Genomic DNA, 21242 nt, shown 5'->3' on the forward strand with positions numbered 1-21242 from the left:
TTTAGGCATGACTCCCAATGTAGTAGGCTAGTTTCCCAGCCCTCCTTTTGTAGGAGAGAGAGAGAGCTGATCGACGTTGTGCTGCTCGGTCCCAGCTTCATCCTTCTGTAACAGGGTAATCCATACATGGGGCAGGGCATGGCCTACAGGGTTGTGTGTGTGTTCTCTCTGTGTGTGTGTGTGTGTGTGTGTGTGTGTGTGTGTGTGTGTGTGTGTGTGTGTGTGTGTGTGTGTGTGTGTGTGTGTGTGTGTGTGTGTGTGTGTGTGTGTGTGTGTGTGTGTGTGTGTGTGTGTGTGTGTGTGTGTGTGTGTGTGTGTGTGTGTGTGTGTGTGTGTGTGTGTGTGTGTGTGTGTGTGTGTGTGTGTGTGTGTGTGTGTGTGTGTGTGAGAGAGAGAGAAGCCAGATCCTGTCTTTGCTCCAGAGACTTTTTTTTCCCCTTTATCTGTCAAGACTGAAATATGTGTTGGGAGCTAGAAGGGGTTCATGGGGCCGTAATAGTGCAAGCAGCCCGAAAATCTATGGAAGACACAAGGTTATTTTGCTGGTTATGAGTCTGGATATGCATATTGAAGAGAGGAAAAAAGAATGCCCCTTAAGGGCCTGGGCGTCTGTGGAAATGAGGAACTGCAAATAGTATCAAACTACAAAACATGTGCAAACATTTAAGGCATACTTTCTTCTAATGAGGTCACTTATTTCTTTCCCTTCTTTGAATAGGGGTTTGAAGAAAGGGAAACCAACACTAATACTGTTGCTTCCCACAGACAAGTAGACCTACTCTATGGCAACCAACCACTTAATGATATACCCAACAAAACATTGAATTATCATTTATGAACTGACATTTTTAATGAATGATATCGTTTAATTATAGTTACTCGAATATTGCCCTACATCATGATCATTGGGTGACAGCCAATTTTCTGCCTGTTGAGTGTTCAAGTCAAGCAGTCCACAGGTATTTTATGTCAGACAGTCTTAAATTAAATGCATGAAACAAAAACAATAGATATATGTACCGGCATATTCATGAAACCCAAATGTATTTACATTTTTAGTAATTTAGCTCAATTTTAGTCATTTAGCAAATGCTAAATGCTCTTATCCAGAGCGACTTACAGTAAGTACAGGGACATTCTCCCAGAGGCAAGTAGGGTGAAGTGCCTTGCCCAAGGACACAACATAATTTTGCACAGCCCGGAATCGAACCGGCAACCTTCTGATATTTAGCCCGACTCCTTAACCGCTCAGCCATCTGACCCCTTGACAACTTGATACACAACAGACACACAATGAAATTAGTTTTAGGTCTTGATTGCTTAGTTATTGGTTTTCTGTGCAATTAAAGCTAGCCTATTAGCCATTTTGTGAAACAAACAAATGCACAGGATTAAACCATGCAAATGACTGCCATACGAAGACAAATCGTGATTCACAAGTTTCAGTCCACCCTTAAAGTAGTTAAAAGTCCTACCACAACGAGGTTGCATACAATAACAGTGCATCGGATTTCGTACACCTTGACCTGAGTCTGAGGTTGACAACAGAGAAGGGTGAGAACCAAGCCTGTTGTACATCATGTATGACCTTAGATGAGCGTAGTGCCAGAGTCCTATCATAGCTCTCATTCTGACCTGCTAGGCTTCAGTAAATAGACAGTGTCTCTTGACCGACTCCTGTCATGAACGTTCAGTCACCGTGTGAAACTGGACACATGACCTCCACCTCGACACAAGGAACGTCATCTGGCGTGAGTGAAATTGCCAGTGGGAATTCGTTCCATAGGCTCTTCAGCCTGATGACTTTCGCTGTCTGCTGACGATTATCCTCCCAAGTCAGGTAAAACACAATTCAGCAGTGCTCTCATTAATCCTACTAAGTCAACTGCAAGATTGATGTAAAGCTTCACCATAACAGTCAGTTTACAGGTGGAAACATGCCTTGTTAGACAAGTAAATCAGCTTCTTACAAGGTCAAAATGCATATATTTCTGTATCACTAATGAATTCCCCAGAGGGTTCATGTTAGTTTATCTGCCAAACATGAATCAACCCCAAATGAAGACGACAGACCTGCAACAATATCATAGGTGTATTTTGATCCTCAGTGACAATAACAGTATCCCTAACAAGAATAAGGCGTAGGTGTCGCCATCGGTTTAGTAAATCTTGATACTTCCTGTCACTGAACAATCCCCCCCCCTCCCTCGTGGACCCATCCTTCCACCGGTGTTCACCGCCGGAGCCAAAATGGTGGCCACACCCCTGGCTCCAGTCCCATCCCCTCCATGCTTGCCAGGGAGCGCCAAGCTTTATTTGTGTACCGTTTCCTCATTGGTGGGAACATTGCAGGACACGCATCAGGATGTTATTGAGCGCATGAGACAACAGAGACAGGGGCTCTGCATCCTCCAATGGGTGGGGGGCAACAGAAGGGTTCCCACACTGAGCAGGAGCAGGAGGAAAGAGACGAGTGCGGTGGCATTGTCTCCAGAAGCGCCTTGTTTGTTTATCTGGCAGTCAAGTCACAGACATGGAGACTGGCCTTCGAATAAATAGACTCCTCTTGATAATTCGATATTTATGGGTTGTTTGGAAATGTTTTGGGATCATCCCACTCGGGAATCCGATGGGATGATGGTGGTTATGGAAAGGGATTATGATTATGGGAGAAGACTCAAATGAATAAACTCGGTCACCGGGTACAGGTCAATGTCATACGGTATCTCTATTGAACAGAAGGAACTTATGCCTTTATGTGCCAATCTCAGTATAAACCTCTGTGTTTCTATATATACATGCCCAATGCCACTATAACTTGAGTGGCTAATATAGACACACTGTTATTTCCATAAAACCAATGCCTGGTGTCTGTTGGCTCAACAGGGTGTAACTAGTATTGAATCAAACCAACAGGAAACGGGCAGTGAAAATAATATGACCAGTGTTTGTTTTCGTGGACGCTTGTATCGAGAGTTTGTCTGGCGTTCCGGCCACATTTGGGGTTACTGTGAGGCACAGAGAGGCCTCAGTTCCCAGTGCTAAGTTTTGGTTTGGTAGGAGGAAGGAAGTGGACTTTTTAACTGTTAACTTTATTCCGTCTGAACCCTGCCCCCACTCACCTCAGTTACATGAAATTTCCATCCTTCAACCCCCCAAAAAAGAACGTTCCATTAGCCTAAGCAGCCTTAGCGGTGATTCCAGATAGCCTGCAAGATGCTATATGTTTGTATGTGAGTGTATATGCACATGCAGGGGTGTTTTGTAGCATCGATAGCCAAATGGGATAGTTAAAAAGTCTTGAATATAGACACCTCAATGTCACACCATCACCCAAATGTTGTCAACACCAGAGCGGAAGTCTCAGTGCAATTGTGCACCATTTGTCACCATAGGAAAAAACGTTTCTTTTCAGATTGAAAATAACGTAACTTTTGGTTTCCAAACTGCTCCTTTTAAAGAGTTATATGATAAGTACTCGTTTTTACCAAGGGTTCTATATTGAACATTTTTGCCTAGAGATTTGCCTTCATGGACAAAAAAAGTTACAAAATGCATTCTTATTCCCCCACACGGCACAGTACTAAATAGCATTACTAAAAGAAACCACGTTTTTTTAAAGACTTTTCAATTTAAGGTAAGTGTTTACTGTGGAATATAGACACAAACACTTCCCTGCCATATTTACGTGTGAAAATGATCCCCAACCGATATATTATTATAAAATAAGTCTTTTTAGCCCCCCTAAGAAGACTGATGCCATCACAGCTTGCAGAGTCAGAATGTGCTGAAGGCCTAGCATGCGCGAGGCGTGAGGCAGCCGCCCTGACGGGATGTTAGTCTGGGCCTAATTTAAATAGGCCCCAGCGTGTCTGCCTGCCTCCCTTTGTTTACACGGATGAAATCTGAAACAAATGTGAACACGATACCCCTCTTGTCCCCTACGCCTCAACCCTCCCTTAAGCTAGCCCCGCTATCTCAAACAGAGCCATGTGTGCTGTTTTCTTGGACTGAAATTAATGCACATAGCAAACTGCCCCGACCCTGCAAAGGGAGAGGGGGGGGGGGGTGCTTGGGGGGAAGGGGAGCAAGGTCAAAACTCCCCACTGGGCTTCTAAACTGCATTGACTTTTTATAGCTTCCTTTTTTGCTAATTGCCTATTTTCTGTCTATGGTTCATGTGTGTTAAAACAACCATCAGTTGTGAAACAGGAAAGCCTAAGGAGGAAGACGAGTTATTTTGCCATCATTAAGTTTGTCCAGTTGTCTGCAGTTGAGAATTGGGAAAATGGGAATTTGTCTTTTAAACACAGGATTTCAAGGTGCAACATATAGGGTATAGATTTTTTTTATACAAACACCTTTCCGGTATAAAAAAACCATCTGTATTGAGTCTTACAAGGATTTTTTCCCGAATGACAATTATCCAAATAATCTTTGTTATGGGACTTACTGTGGGCCTGAGACCCATGAGGTAAATGCTTTAATGATTAAAGAATCATTTTGGGATAAGAGTGGATTTCTGGGTCTCGGTTAATCCCTGACAAAGTGTCCCCTAAGTGGAATACAACTACAGGGGCATTGTGGGTAGGTGTAGGGGGGCGGGTATTATAACCTGCTGCAAATTAGCCTGTTTTCCCTGCTGAAAAGAATGAAACCAACTTTTGCAGAGGCCTTTCACTTCCCGTAATTCAAAAAAAGCATCTGCCATGCATGTCCCTCCAAACTCTATAGACCACCCCCACCCCTGCTTCCCCAAACTCCCCTTGTTCCCGAGACCCTCAGACAGTTCAAAGGGTCTTCTGTTAATCCGTGTCTCTCTTACTATGCCTCCAGCTTGCCCTAATGTCTGTGGGGTTTCTCGCATGTCTTATCTTTGGACTGGGACCACTGCTTTGTACAGACTAACAGGTATTTCGGTCGGCCTTGGAAGTGTGTTATATCTCTTTAGCGTGACACTAACTTTACCGTTCTACCGACTCATGAGAATAGGCCAAGCTGAGGAGGGATGTTCCATGTCAGACGGCTAAAGGGAATCACTCTTGTGTGGAAAGGCCATTGCCTTGGAGACCTTGATGGGTGGGAATTCCAAGCTCAGCTCTACGGCAACGATGCACATCAAAGAGAGCGGCCGAACAGGCTTGGTTCTGCAACGGTGCATCTCCAGAAAAGCTCCAAAGTTCCATCCCCCCTCTCACCCCACCTAGCATTCCCCAAACAATATACAAATCTCTTGTACTTTTAGCATTCTAGTCATGCTCTTATCACATTTTTGCCATAAATACAACACTTCTTTTATGGTCAAGTCTGGTCAAAGTGTTGACAACAACATACCACACACTCCACAAATCGAGTCTGTATGGTTGGATGCCAAAAAGGAAGCCATTACTCAAGAACTCCACTTGTCTCAATTTAAAAATAGGCAAAAACATTCAAGAGACTGTAGATGTGGTGAAAACCTTTGTGGTGTGACAAAACTAAAACGAGACTGTCTGTCCTAAATGTAGAGCATTCAGTGCAAACCCAACTTGGCACATCATTCCAAGAACACAGTGCTGGAGCATCATGTTATGGGGATGTCTCAACGGGCACCTGTTATGATAGATGGGAAGACAAATGGAGCAATGTAGAGGAGATCTTAGAAGGAAAACCTGCTGCCAGCTTTAACTAGGATCGTGGTGCACCTTTTAGCATGACAAGCCATGGCACACCACCAAAACGATACTGGATAGGCTAAGGAGCTAAACAGTAAATGCCCTAGAATGGCCCAATTAAAACTCCTACTAAAAATGTAATGAAGAAGTTGTGGCAAGATTGCTATGATAAAACATTGCCAAATGTAGGTTTCCAATTTGTACAAACCTATCTCAACACTCACAGTGCTGTTAGTGTTTCCCCCAAGCATTTCAGGTGGGTGATTTATGTTTAAGTTTTGTATTTGTCTTTCTACACAATGTATTCCCTTAAGTGTGGAGTATGGTGTGTGTTTATGATTGGGAAAATCCTTATGTAAATGTATGAATCCCTGAGGTTCTCTTAAGGCACTGTATAAGTATGTGAATGTCATTCATGTCCCTCCCCCAATTCAGTCTTATTTGGGAACACTGTCAACGACAATGTCAAGTATTTATGGTGACCACATGTTCCCGTCTCAAAGACAGAGCACCACCAGGTACTTATAAATCACTTTGCTTTATTTAAATCAGCGGTAGGCAGTTACAGTATGAACAGAAACAAAAATAAAATCAAAAACAAAAGGAAACAACCAAAATAGGATCCAGCTACAATAACTGCACTTAGCACTGGATGACCGTTTTGCTGAGAGAAATGTAGACATATATATTGTGTATGAAGTGCGGCCGATATACATATGAGAACCAATACGAAAAAACGTAAATACCAGCTTTTACGCGGTCTTCATGTCTACTGACACCAAATTCTTATTATTACAAATATTTCAATACCCCACAACAAACCCCCTTTCCCATTTTTACCCAAGACCCACAAATTAAACCTTCAATAGTGCCTGAGACCATAGAAGAGTTCCTGTTGGTCTCAGAATAATGACTTCCTTTTAAAAACCGGATATGGTTTCCTTTTGCTCTTAGCAACTGATCTGAGACGTGGTTTTGTTTTCCCTCAATTGTTAAGGATGTGGATATGATAGAGAAGATCTGCATCTAGATCAGTCATTAAGGGCAGAAAGTAACCTAAACCTTCAAACACTACGACTTGTTTTTCCAATAACCATCACGGTGTCCTTTATGCAACCCATCCTCACTCTAATTGAGAGAGCAATGGGGAATAATGCACTGCAAAAAAATAAAAAATAACATACAAACAATACAGTCCAACAGAAAGAAGGCAACACATATCCTCCAAAAACAGAAAGCGAGTCGGCAAAGTATGTGAACAAAACTTAAAAGAAAAGATGACCAGTCCCCTGCTGGAATCTAACATGACAGATTATGCCATCAATGGAATGAAATGCCTTTTATATCGTGAGGGAATGGAAACTTATTTTTATTTATTTTTTCCTTCTTCATCAAGCTCTGTGTTGATCCATGGTGGCTGACTGGATTTCATAACCGGATATAGAGGTGAAGGTGATCAGAGAGACCCCAACACTGACCTCTCATGACCTCCTCACAACCTTCATAAAGCATTACTTCAAACTTTAGTCCCCCGATCGATGTTGGATCGATCAGATCAAATTTTGGGGGAAAAAGAGTACCCGTCAAATAAAGGAGCATCAAGAGGAGTAAGCAAACATCCTGAAAAACAAAACAAAAAAAGGACAAATATAGGTGTAAGGGAAGATTTACAAAATGGGGCGGAACTGCCTCGACAAGGGCCCGTAAATCCTAAATTCCCAACAACACAGGGCATTTGATACCCTTTATAAATTGAACAGTAATAACTCCTGGGATCACTGTTTGACTCAATAAAATAGGCAGGCGATTAAAACTATTCCCAGGCGAGTTGTTGGCACTCAACCCCGAACCACCCCCCCCCCCACCCCGCAGCCCTCCACCCAACCCCACCTTTCAACCCAAACAACCCGCCCCCCCCCCCCTCCACACACACACACACCTCCCTCACTGAACGGCCATGAAAAGAGGCTGAGTGAAACTAGGAAAAAGGTGGCGAGTGGCTGTGGAGAGGAAGGGAAGGGAGTGACCAGTGGATGTCAGGTGGAGGTGGAGGAAGGAGAGGCGGGGGCTGAGCCACCTCTGGAGGGGGCGCTTTATCTGACGGTGACTCCCAACTTCTCCAGCACGCGCATCCCCTTCTCCTGGTACTCTTCTCGCGTCAGCCAGAAGTTGTCCTTGTCTTTCATGATGTCGGCCAGCACAGCCCCGCCCAGGAACACCATGTGCTTGCGCCGAGGGGGGTCCTCAATCCGGATCTTGAATTTCTGCGAGGAGACGGAAAATAAAAAGGGTGGCGTGTTAAGAGGAGGAGGAGACATGCCTATTAGCCCACCCCCTCTCCCTCTTACTAAAAATAGGTGTTAGATTGTCTTATAATTACAGGTTAGAAAGCCATCTCCCTGAACTAGAAGAAGGCCTCTCGTTGCAGATGCTGCAAATGGGCAATCATTGTGCCAAATCGAGTAAGAAGCGTCTTGGGGTGCCAGGGAAGCGGACAATGAGACATTATGTTTTCATCTCGTTGTCAAGCGCATGATTTAAAAAACGGTCCCATGACAAAGATAGTTACTCCTCAGTGTTCGAGGCGAGTTCTCGACTCATATCCCCCACTTGAGACAACACCGCCTCCTGGTGGCTCATCAAACAACTGCATCACACCCTTTGAGCCAAGTGTTCTGACAATCTCGATATACTGCAGACTGTAAATGCAGTTCATACTCAAATGTACCTAAAACATGCCATCTTGAGATACACATGAGTAACATGGGTTTGCGACAGGTGCTCATGTTTGCCTCGCATTCTCACCGAGAGCTTATCGACGTCTCCCTTCAGCACGCGCTCCAGGTACAGCTGTTTGAGCTCGCGCTCCAGTCGAGAGGGCAGGCCGGGATACATGGTGGAGCCACCGGACAGAACGATGTGTTTGTAGAACTCAGACCTGACGGATGAAGCAGAAGAAGGGTTTTTCGCAAAACAATGCATCAACCAAAGAAGAGGACAAGATGAAGCAAGAAAAAATTAAAAATAAATAAAGGAAGAACAAGATCAGAGCAGAAGCGTTGGGGGAGGGGGGAGGCGAGCCTTTCTTCAACATCAGTAACGGCTGACTTCTCCGACGGTCCAACAGAGGGGATGGAGGTAGGGAGATAAACCGCGAGGTACCTGGTGTCGATATCGGCCGCCTGGATGGTGTTGAAGAGCAGCTCGGCCACTCCTACGCCCTCCACGTTGATGAGGTGGGGCTGGAACAGAGCCTCGGGGGCCTCAAACCTCTCACCTCCGACCTTTATCAGCCTGCCATCGGGGAGCTGGGAAAGGAGGTGGACCACAGGGTCAGTCTACACGGCGACATCGCAACCTTACGCAATTTCTTGTCATGTTTTTAACCACTTAGGCCAAAAAGATATAGGACCACCATTTTACCACCATATATTTTAAGCAAATAATAAATAAAAATCAAGACCAGGATCAACGTGTGGGAGTATTAAGCAAGGTTTCAAAAAAGGAGATTTTCGTGTTTAGTTTAACAGAACCATAAACATTTACAGGTGCAGTAAGCAAGACTGGCTTTAAATGGACAGTGTCGTGGCTACTAAAGACAACTTTGGACTTCCACCAATCTGAAGTGCCTAAAAGTATACCGGTAAGGTATGTTTTCGTTATCTGGCAAACATCAACAGACCATGTTTGGACAATGGCTAGCTGGCTAGCGATACTGAGGAGCTAGCCGAACTCTGTGGACGAAGCTCCTGACACAGAAGACCTTTTACAAAGCGTGACGGAACACTGTGGGAGGGAGCATAAAGGACCCATTGACGGCTCCGAGTCTGGAGACCAGAGAAGGAAACAGAAACCAGTACAGCACGTGGCGTGGGAGTCTGGCCTGCACAGGAAATGATGTCAAGCCCGTGGATGGGCTGGGAGGGGCGGGTTGGGTAGAGCCCTTCTTCCAACGCTACAGTGGTGCTCCTTGTTCCGTCCCGCCTCGGGCCTGTGTCTCTAGACGATTTTGGTCAGGGGGGGGGGGGGGGGGGGGGGAACGGGGAGGTGTGCTGGACCTCACGTACGGAAAATTCCACTCCGATGGTTTACATCTCGGGGTCTTGCGGCTCTCTTGCGGTTTACCTCGGAGAGTCGTGAAGGGATGTGTGCACGTGGTCAAGTATCCTGTGGGCTCCCAGAGCTCGCTTCAGAGGTCCCCTCCCCACCCCTGGACAATGTGGTCTCCACTCCTCTCCATTTCCATTTTGACCCTCATTGTCAACCCATTTAGCCTAGGAGATGTCAACAGTTAACACCTAAACAAACCGCGTGTCAAGTATGAGGTTGTCCTCACCAGGGGAACAAATTGGAACGGCTACAAAGAGATTTCTTTCCCCCTCAACCTTTCCGAGGCTTTTACCGTAGATAAGTCTAGATAAGAAAATGGAAACCCACCTTTATCTATGACCACCCCCCTGTTTGCTAAGATGACTGGGGGAGAAACCTAAGCAGTTAGGTGGGAAGGTGTGGGATGGTGATACTGACCGTGTAGGACTCCACCAGCACGGTGGTCTCCAGGGCCAGCTTCTGCTCCTGCTCGATGTTATAGCCCACGTAGCACAGCTTCTCCTTCATCATCCTCACCGTTTCAAAGTCGGCCGAATGGTTGAAGGCGTAGCCCCTCAACAACAGCAACTAGAGAGCAGTCGAATAAAAAGCCACAGGTCAGGAAAACTGAGAAGAAAAAAGGCCTTTGTGCTGCCTCGAAGAAATAACAAAGTGATCTTGAATTTGGTTGTCAGGGTTAGGTTTTAAAATGTTTCAATGGTAAACCTACCCATGTCCCCTTTGTGATTACATATATATATATATTTTAAAAAATGAAACGCATGAAGGGAAGAGTGGCAAAGGAAGCCAAGAGGTGGTGACATTGAAGGCTGACCTTGATGAGGTAGCGTGTGATGTCCCTTCCTGCGATGTCCAGGCGTCTGGTCAAGTGGGGCAGCGAGAACCCTTCATACACGGGGCAGATGTGGGTGACGCCATCCCCGGAGTCCACCACCACACCAGTCAACAGACCTGAAGGACAACAACAACGGCCATGAGTATAACCCTAACTATCTTTCCCCCTTTATTCTGTACAATAACATAAAATAACATTCACACACAGTACCGCTTGGAGCCGATGATCATCGTGAGCAATAACATTGCCTCACATTACACTTCATTTTCCGTCACAAAACAAAGCACACATATTTATTATCGAACCGGTCTACTACACGACGATTGTGCACGAGGGGAAAGTACGAGGTAACTACTGGCGACTGCAAATTCTACTCTCGTGTCGCCAGTGAAAGGGTCATACATGACGGTCACACACAGGCGGACTGTGTTCCTCCCGCAGCTGTGTCAGACAGGACCCGACGCTGACAGACACGCTCTCTACTCAGCCGAGTCTTGATCTTGGTAAAGAAAGATCCCAATTGAAATGGGTATTTGATGAGGACGGAGGCCGAAGCTTCACTTTGTTGTAGGCTCTTCAATATCTGCTCCACATAACTCCGTGAGGTCACATTTTACGGCCTCCCGATAGGTTACCCCCAGCTTCCTTTTTGTGGCCTCGTTAGGCTTTCAGGTGGTAAACCTACCTTGAGCGTAGAGCGTGAGCACAGCCTGGATGGCAATGTAAACTCCTGAGAACTGGTACGTTTCAAACATCACCTGCAGCAACACAGAAAAGTGTCAATTCATGTGAAAAGAAAAAAAATCAGTCACCTGCCATGGATACAAAAAGCATACACAAAGGACAAATGACCCAGAAATCATAAACGTTCCTAAAACATCTATTTTATATAGGTTTATAGTCTTTGAAGGGGTTCAAATGGTCGCCCAGGGCACCACGCATTTAGCTCTATATTGAAATCCCTCTGAGGTTGGCCTGAATCATTTATAAACAGTGACCGACACCCACAGAGAGCGGTTGCTAGGGCTGTGTTAGTCCGAATAAATGGCAGTTTTGAGATGTACCCTCCTAACCTATCTAGTGGGGTTTTGCGTAGTTGGCATCAAGAATAAGTGCAGTGAGTCCTTAATGTACAACACATTTCACTATACCTGTTAAATGAATAAACACATTTGTGAATAAAAGAATAAATGCAGTGACTGAACAAGTTTTAAGTGCCCACTCTGAGTGGTAAGTATAAAGGGGTCATGCACCTAAGACAGCCACTGTTTTGGTGATACACTATTTAAGCTTAAAAATATCATTTTAGTTTTAGCACTAAAGGGTTTGGCTTGAGGAATTAGACTGTTACACAAAGTATTCCCCCCCAGCATACACACTGATACATTTTGTGATTGCCGGTGCCATGTTCAAATGTAAAAATCTTCCTCCATTTTGGACCCTCTATCGTAAAGGACTTAAAACAAATAAAAAAACTGTTCCACGCACTCACCTCGATAATTTTCTCCCGGTTCTTGGTGGGGTTCATCGGTGGCTCGGTGAGCAAGATCTTGCAGTTGCGTGAGTCGATGTTGAGCTTCTCGGGGCCAAAGGTGTAGTCCCACAGGTGTTTCATGTCATCCCAGTTCCTGACGATGCCGTTCTCCATGGGGTAGTTCACCTCCAGCATGGAGCGCAGTTCGCTGGCCTCATCCCCTACCATCAGGTCCTGAAAGGAGCATGTGTCAAAGGTCAAGTTAGCAAAAAAGGTTATGGCTTCTAAACGGTCTAATAGCCACATGGAGAGTGGGCTGCAGACCACATTAGGCTCGATAGATGGATAGAGGATTAGAACACTGGGTTAGTCATGTTTGTACATGCATCACCTCAAAATACACTGCAGAACACCCTTGATGCAATCCCTCAAAGAGGAACTAGATCCAAGCCTCAAAACTCACATGCCACTCACTATACATGAAAGACTCAGGTCTTTTCGTAAATTGAAGTTAGTCAGCAAACTCTTTAGTCCTACACCTCTTTACCTACAGGTCCCTCTTCTTGTGTTGTGTGGACATTAAGTATGTGATCAGTGTCAGGACACTGATCACAGAGGACAGTGGACTGATGCAAAGATTGTAAAGCCATCACGATTTCCTTCTGCAATTATTGCTGTCCAAGCTGCAGCCAAAACTATCACATGTTCAAATTTGTTAGTCAAATGTTTAAAAGGAAATACAATTACAACAAATAGTTGGCAAGACTGGGGAAGACGAACATAGAAGTAATAGTAATAGAAGTAAGTTAATGCAAAACAATCCACAGAGTAAAGAGAATCCATTTAATTTGAGATGACAAGCTAGCTCACCTCTGCCACCATCAAGAGCAGACAACTGAGCCTGAGTAACTGAAAAAACACTCACGCAAGCACACCCCATTCACACTTACCATCTTTCTGTTATTCTACCTCAACCATAGAGAGAGAGAGAGATAGATAGGTGGAAGAAGGTCAAAAGATGGAGGAAGAACAGAGGAGCTCGGTCACCTGTGAAATATGTGGATGTGTGTGTTTGTGAAGCATGCTCCACCTATTTGGAGATAAATACGAACTTGATAAAAACTTATCAAGATGAAACTTTAATGAGTAACACTATCCACTATCAAGTTCAGGTGCGAAATCTAGAATAAGTCAACAAATTGTGAAAATATTTCTTGTTCTGCGCGTGTTCCCGAGGACACCAACATAGAAAGATACTCGACACAAATTATGGATGTAGAAGGAATGATGAAATATAATTGCAAAGTGAGGTGTATCAGAGTAACATGCGGCATTAATCAAGTGGTTGGTCTGAAAAGAAATCAACAGGGCATCTCTGGGCAGATGGTCATTTTGTAGTCTTGTCGAGTTGTTCCAACATGAGTCACGGGGCAGACATTTGAGCACTTCCCTCTTCATTGGGTCAGTGCTCATGAATTGGGTAAAATTGGGCAATTGGTGTTAAATCAGAGATCAAATTATTGACACTAAAACAATTTCCTTTCATGAAAAAAAATAACCCTGTGACAGGAATGATGCAAGTAGACTTTAGATAATGGGTGCAAACACATTTTGGTTTGTAAGATCTGAACCACACACACAGACATTTCTTCAAGTAGCCTATGGATTCTTACCTTGATTTCAATGTTTCCCACTTTGGCTGTGGAGCGAATGATTGGCCTGCCAACCAACGCAGGGAATATGTGCTCTGGGAAGTTGGAGCCTGCATAGCCGCACTTGACAAACTATGATAGAAGGGAGAGAGACAACCATTTATAAAGTGTGTTTGTCTTTGCTGTTTAAACTGCAGCAACCACGCACATTTTTATTGTCTCGGCCTTTGACATATTTGATTGATTTACGGTTATATGTTAGGTCTACAAAATATCCATTCCTTCCATCATTGACCAAACATCAATGAATATACAGGAAAAGGCAGAGGGAAAATTGCTGTCAACTTTTAACCTTCATTATAACATCGCCTTTCAAACCCTTGACTCTGTGCCTAGACACATCAATAGTGCAGTAATGCTCCAGTCAAACTGGCCTGAAGTTACAATCCACTCTAACTGGCTGAGTCTCTGAAACTTTCAGGAAGGAGGGAGGTACACAGCAGTGCTATCAGTTCCAAATCAATTCCAGATCTGCTTCACCTGCAGCATATCTGAGGGATTAGGTCAACCATACAACGCTTATATCCTGTATCTTCTAATGTATTGGTTAATAAATGCCTTTTCATAAACTCAAATAATGTTTTTAACATGTATATATTACTGCCCAAGAGGTATTGTGGACTTAATTATAAGTTATTAATTTAGTTTTAAAAGGATCAAGTTTAATTTATACAAGGATAAATGTTCGGTCATATCAACCTAGCTATAAATAGCCACCTGGTAGCTGCAAGATTCGAGCAAAATGATGTAGTAGACATTATGACACCCCGTGTAGTTGGGGTCAATTCTGTAACCCAAAAGGTGCTGACTAGTACAACTAAAATACGTATAGAGTTTACGTTTGGTTATCTTTATATTTTTATTTGACAAAAGAAACCCCAATATGAATGAAAAATTAACCGCGACCGACATATTTATAAGCGAATAGCAAATGTTCTGATAACTCCTTACATGGAAGAAAGATTTCTTACTTCCTCACTCTTGAAGTATAAGACATGCGCTCTACGATCTACAGCTCGAGACCACTTCATAATAGCTCGTAATAGATAACAAGTGTCATATATTTCGCGGAGAAGACATTAAAATAACCCTTGTGTAAAGGTAACATTCTTACAATGTATACGTTAATCAGATTGTATCCAAGTATTCAATTAAACGCCAAAGATGCTGTCAGACACTTCCTATAAGTTCAAAGGAGGTTCGACGAGGGCGGGGCTATAAAATCGACATCCTTTGTGAACAGTTAGGTATTTATACTGTAGGATTTAAGAAGTGTCTGTCGACGTGTTTATAAAAAAAATGCATTAGTTCTTTGTATTCCTTAAAATGTATGTCCTTCCACGTTGTATTGGTGAGCATTAAGCATGTGGTGACGGGCAATGGGAGAAGCCGACGAGCTATATAGCTCGTGCTTCCGTTCTGTATAGCCACAAAGATACCACAAAACCGTACAGTTAATTCTACAATGTATCGACAGTGGCACAATGATGGCATTTAGGTGGAATTGATGGTGAGGATAGAATATAGTACTGTTTTGGGGGCGCCAACTACGATGGTTTATTTAAGGTATATCAGCTAGCCAGCTAGCTAGCAGGCTAACGTTAGCAGATTTCAGTTCGCAATGTCAGCAGGAGATAAAATCTCAATTGACAGCTACCCTGATTTGGATTTACAGCAGTTACAAAACAGTCTGATAGCTAATACGTCGATATGCATTTGGCCACATTCAACCTAAAACACAAATGTATATACATTCGTAGATAATGCATAGCTAATTCAGCAGATGAAGCTGACAGACACATTCCTTTGACAACCCACCCAGTCAACACTAGCCACATAAGCTAGCTAGCCAACGATGAAATAGGCTAGTAGGCAATGTTACTTCCTGTTTCTGATCATTCTCATCTTCACTGTCAAAATCGGCCGCAGATAAGCCGGTATGCACATATTATCATGACATACTGTGTTCTGCATAGGAACTTACCCCGGTTCCATTGTCGCAAACGACTACTTTTCTTCCCTGGCTGTCCATTTTTACGAATCCTGAAACCAGTAGCCCTCCTCTGCACAACTTTCTTCGTCAAGGCGGAAATCACCACCCCGGCACTAAAGCAAAAGGGCTTCTTCCGGAATGTATGACACATGCCCATGTTGCACACCACCTATGAGAGTAAAGTAGTGGCAACGCCTTTTTATACACCTTTATGAATGTCTGCTTTCTTTGCCCAAATTCGATGACAAAAAGTACGCCATTTTGCCATCTAATTGATCATTTTTTTAAGGTTTTTTTTTTCACATTTGAAAACAGATTAAGCCTACTTCGAGGTGGTTTTTAAACAGAAACAAACAGAACATTTACGGTACCACCCAGTGAGTCAGTGGCGAACTTATGTTCTTAACTTCTGCATTCTGTGGGGATCAACGTCTTTACCATTTAACAAATAGTGCAATTTGTTTGGACAATTAGCCTACTGTAATACGTTTCTCACAACAATTATGGTTCCAAAACACTTTTAACATCCAGCAACTTCTAGAAGATACCGTAAGGTTGTGATTCTAAATCATACAATGTGACATTCATGACATTGTACTGACCCTGGCTGCAAGAGACCTAGACCAAAGCACAGTTTCGTTCGATTGTGTCCCTGTGTATGTACACTACAATATCCATGATCCTCTTAGTTTGGTAGTTCCTGGTGAGCCTGGCAGCCATATTTGATTCGATTATGCTGTTCTCTCTGCGACAACCTAGCAAACTAGTTTAGTTGTTCTAGATTAAAGGCGTTCGTTTTCAGTGGATTATATATATATCAAGGTTATCAACGACAACGAATAACAGTACCTGAAGTAATAACTGATAATCGTGTTTAGTCAACGATGAATCCTGAATAGTAAGTGCCACTTTTTGGTGACGATGACAGCTTGTTTTTAGTGTAAGGTTGCTAGCTAATGTAGCTCGCTAGCGTTTATGTAAAACCAACGTCAACTGCTTTGTCTTTTTACTGACATAATGTACACACTGAGCGATAGCAGCCAGCTAATGTCATGCTAAACGTAGACCAATTTGACGTAGACACGTTAGAAGTAACGATTTCAGATTACTTTAATGCATTTTAATGTTAATACTTTGACTGATCAGTCGGAATTCGAGTACAAATGTTAGCTAGACAAGCTAGCACCAGCTAGCTAACTACTAGCAATAGACGCATCTGTGCTAGCCTAGCATTTCCATAGCTATTGGTAAATTGAATTGCTTTGTTGATGTTTTGCTGTTAGCGGACTAGCCTAGTTTGCCAGCTGTCTGATGAAGTTGTTGACTGCCAACACAACTGGCTAGCCTAGCTAAGCTCAACCAAGTCACGAGTCTAAATAACTTGATATTTCAGCCTATTTAACACCACTACTCTAACTTTTACATTACACACGATAAGCAAATGTAAAAGGAAGGGAGCTAGTTCTTAATCTATGTAGTTTTAGTTAGACATTAAGCTCAAGGGGTAGAGCTCACTTTGTCACGTATTCGATTGTCACACAGATTGTCTAATTTCTTACAATTGGACAGTTAGCGTAGAATATAGACGAATATATTAGCGAACATTATTAACTACTTTAATAATATATTGCGGTAGCCTAATTTGTAATACGCATAGAGTATACCTTATCCTGTATTTCTGTTTAAAATTATATTTGTTATAAATGGCACTTTGGTGACAAAATATGTGAAATATCTGCCTTGCTCTTTTAGTGACTATTTATTCAAGCTGCTTCTAATCGGCGATTCTGGCGTTGGAAAGTCATGCCTCCTTTTGCGGTTTGCCGTAAGTACTGACTTGCCTGTTGTGTGTAACCAGCCTACGACGTTCCACGAATATATGAACTCATACTTTCGCTTTCCCCTCCAGGATGACACCTACACAGAGAGCTACATTAGTACTATTGGGGTGGATTTCAAGATAAGGACCATAGAGCTGGACGGGAAGACCATCAAACTTCAAATCGTAAGCAAACAAGGGAGTAGGGCACATTGATTGAATTGTGTTCCCTTTTAATGACACATTTGGTTGTATTTTGTCTCATGGTGTGACTGATTTCACTTTTCTTTAGTGGGATACAGCCGGCCAGGAACGGTTCCGCACCATCACGTCTAGTTACTACAGAGGAGCACATGGCATTATTGTAGTTTATGATGTCACAGACCAGGTCAGTTGATCCTATTCTTTCACTCACTCACTCTCTCTCCCTCCCTCGCTCTCTTTCTCTCTCTATCTCTGTCTCTCTCGCTTCCTCCCTCCCTCTCCATCTGTTAAGAGATCATATGATATTTTCCAGATATGTTTAGTAATGTGCATAGTATGCATGTTTACTACTATACATTGTGGATTTAGATGTTTAGGTGCTGAGTTGTCATCTTCTGTATTTCCCCCTTCATTTTGCGTCTCCAGGAGTCCTTCAACAATGTCAAACAGTGGCTACAGGAGATAGACCGTTATGCCAGTGAGAATGTCAACAAGTTGTTAGTAGGCAACAAATGTGACCTGACGACAAAGAAGGTGGTGGACTACACGACGGCCAAGGTATTGATCAAGCAGGCCGTAGGTGGAGGGGTCAGCATTTCCTGACATTTTCCATTGGTCTGTTTATCCCTTCATCATCACCTTCCTTCCTTCATTCCTCTCTCTCTCTTTTCCCTCTCCCCTATCTCACCCTTTCTGGCGTTCTCAATTTTCCCCTTCTACCTGTGTCCTTCGTCAGGAGTTTGCTGACAACCTGGGGATCCCCTTCCTCGAGACCAGCGCCAAGAGTGCCACTAATGTGGAGCAGGCCTTCATGACCATGGCGGCTGAGATCAAGAAGAGGATGGGCCCCGGTGCCACCGCCGGTGGCTCGGAGAAGTCCAACGTCAAGATCCAAAGCACGCCAGTCAAGACTTCCTCTGGGGGCTGCTGCTGAAGCCTCCACAACCCTAATGCTCTTCCACTCATCCCTCCTCCCGCCACCCCCCCCCCCCCCCTTACCCCTAACCTATCTCAAAAGTTAGCAAGCTCCACGGGGATAAAAAGAAAGAACAGAAATAGGGAAATAGAAAGTAAGTGAGAGGGAGAGAGGGAAGACTGAGTGACCTGGGTTGTAATTGTGTGTGCAGCCGCAATACCAGGAAAAAAAAGTCCCCCCCACCTCCAGACAAGGTCAGCAATAGAACGGTAAGCCCATCCACACCTACAGAAACGACTGGGCTTGTTAGTTTTTTTTACATACTAACCACGCACACACACATTCATACATATATACACACACATCCATGGATACATATATACATACAAATATTTCTGGCAACATTGAATTCAAATTTTAAATGCTTATAAACAAATTATGAATGAGAGAAAGTTAATTAAAACAATAATTTGCCCAACATGCTTCAGGTAGAAAAATTCATTTTTCTAAGATGGTTATGTATTATTTCACAGTGATCAGCAGCATGACATGGACTGTATATCCTTCCAAGAAGAATTAGTAAGCACTTCAATTGTTAGCACATGCTTAATTAGCATCATGTATGTCGGCCCAACAGATCACACACATAATGCATCTGGAATGCGCTCATGACCGAAGCACATTTTGGGCACTGTCATCAGTCCAAATATCTTTTTGAGGGGCGGGGGAGGGGAACATTAATGTCATTTGGTCCAGCGTCACAATGTTGCCCCTAATCGATGTGCCAGTGCCTTGTGTTGCAAGATACAATATGCCTTTGGCGCGCTGTGTGGTTTGAATACCCTTTATGCTTTATAGAATAGACTTACTAGCGACTTGCTCTTATTTCGTAGATGGGTTAATTTATGTGATACAGTAGTAGGAAACATTCCTGTATATATTAGCCAATGTGTTTTTCTTTGTCAGCTGACATCCATGATGCTACATTACCATGGGCTACGTTAGCGGTGTTGAATGCAGTTAGTTTTTTTCCTTCGGCTAATGTTTCTCAACCAACAGCACAACAAAGATTCACTATCCAAACAACAACAAAAAAATCAAATCTTCAAACTGTATATATTTATACATATATGTAAGAGTTAACTAATCCTGTAGAGAAGCAAGTGAAATGAATGATATGACAAGTAGCTGGAATTCATAATCTCGGCACGTGATCTGTGGCTGCGGACATGACATTTTTGTGGCACAATGTCTACTATTAAACAATGAAGGAGATCTTTGATAAACAATGGTCTCATTGGGGTTTCTTTCTATACACATACACACATTCTGCATGCACATGTCTCACATTGCATAGTTTCTAAATGGAAAGTATTCTTAAACTGCAAGGTACGATGATCTTTGCCCTAGATATAGTAATCCCCACTAAAGGGTGCTGTTTCAAATGTTTTTTTTACTGGAACTTTTACTAGCCTGTTCCAACACATTTAAACTAAATGTTATTTTTACCTACAGTAACTTTACATTAATTAGTGGCTCATACAATTATGAATAGATAACTAGTATACCAACGTTTCACTTCACAAAACAAGCCAAGAGTTGTCAAACCATCTGGGAATCAGTTGCTACTGTGTGCCAATAGAGGTCACCATTAGCTCTTGTTGGCCTGCAGGCCTCAACATGTCTCTCATACTGCAGTTGCAGCACTTGAAATCTGACACTGAAGTTTACCTATTACTCAGTTATTCCGTTCCATCATCACACTTTGTAAACATCTTTCGGAAAGTACAGTGACTTTGCCATGTATCATCATTATTAACTTACTAATATATGAAGGTTTATGTTGAGATTACCATAAAGTGTTGCTGGTGGAAGTTATTGATACCCCCTTAATCTGTACTGCATTTTAACCTTTGTGGAATTTGCATTGTAAAACAAACAAGTCTGCATGCCAGATCACCCCGAGATCGGTACACATTGTGTGCCAGTTTGATTAACATCTGGCGCACTCAACAGTGCAGTCGAGGTGGCGTGATGCCCGCTGCTCCAAATGTGCCCTGGTGTTACCCAACAGAGCCCCCTTAGACACAAGCACCCAGACTGAAGAAAAGGCACACTCTTAACTGCTTGGCGTGCTGCTTGTGCCCTCCCCCCACCAGCCCTCCATAATTATGTCAAGCAAGTATAGTTTAAAAAAAAAAAAAAAAAAAAAAGGCGATGTGAAGTCAGGTCCTTGTTCACCCACAGTCCTCTCTTTAGGCACAACCCCAATTTGCTTTTAAGTGAAAACAAAACATACATTCAGTCAGTCAGCGCAGACAAAGAGCTAGATGTTTTGGTGTGAGGTTTTAAGGGAGTGAGGGGGCGGAGAGAGGAGGGGTTAGGGAGATGGTTTGGAGCGAGGGGGGAGTGTGTGGGGGGTGGGGGGGCAGTAGTTGGGCCTGTTTGCCGGCTTTATTTGTTCTCGGTTGCCGGGCAATGGAAGGGGGAAAGCATCTGTGACAGCTGTAGAGGCTGTAGCCTTT

At 43.3% G+C, this 21242-nt stretch overlaps 2 protein-coding genes across 2 annotated transcripts; one reads left to right on the forward strand and one right to left on the reverse strand.

The window, feature by feature from the left end:
- Positions 1 to 6173: 6173 nt before the first annotated feature.
- Positions 6174 to 15929, reverse strand: actr2a (actin related protein 2a). Its single transcript, XM_062448222.1, has 9 exons — positions 15770 to 15929; positions 13747 to 13857; positions 12092 to 12307; positions 11285 to 11357; positions 10579 to 10715; positions 10182 to 10331; positions 8817 to 8962; positions 8460 to 8592; positions 6174 to 7918 (listed from the first exon to the last, which is right to left on the reverse strand). The coding sequence occupies exons 1-9, from the start codon at positions 15815 to 15817 to the stop codon at positions 7748 to 7750; spliced, it is 1185 nt and encodes a 394-aa protein (XP_062304206.1). The 5' UTR covers positions 15818 to 15929; the 3' UTR covers positions 6174 to 7747.
- A 568-nt stretch (positions 15930 to 16497) lies between these two features.
- Positions 16498 to 20006, forward strand: LOC134008721 (ras-related protein ORAB-1-like). The gene is made up of 6 exons (XM_062448224.1): positions 16498 to 16676; positions 17531 to 17603; positions 17688 to 17783; positions 17890 to 17985; positions 18228 to 18359; positions 18538 to 20006. The coding sequence occupies exons 1-6, from the start codon at positions 16663 to 16665 to the stop codon at positions 18733 to 18735; spliced, it is 609 nt and encodes a 202-aa protein (XP_062304208.1). The 5' UTR covers positions 16498 to 16662; the 3' UTR covers positions 18736 to 20006.
- Positions 20007 to 21242: the final 1236 nt, after the last annotated feature.

This window comes from Osmerus eperlanus, chromosome 22 (assembly GCF_963692335.1).
Source record: "Osmerus eperlanus chromosome 22, fOsmEpe2.1, whole genome shotgun sequence".
NCBI lineage: Eukaryota > Metazoa > Chordata > Actinopteri > Osmeriformes > Osmeridae > Osmerus > Osmerus eperlanus.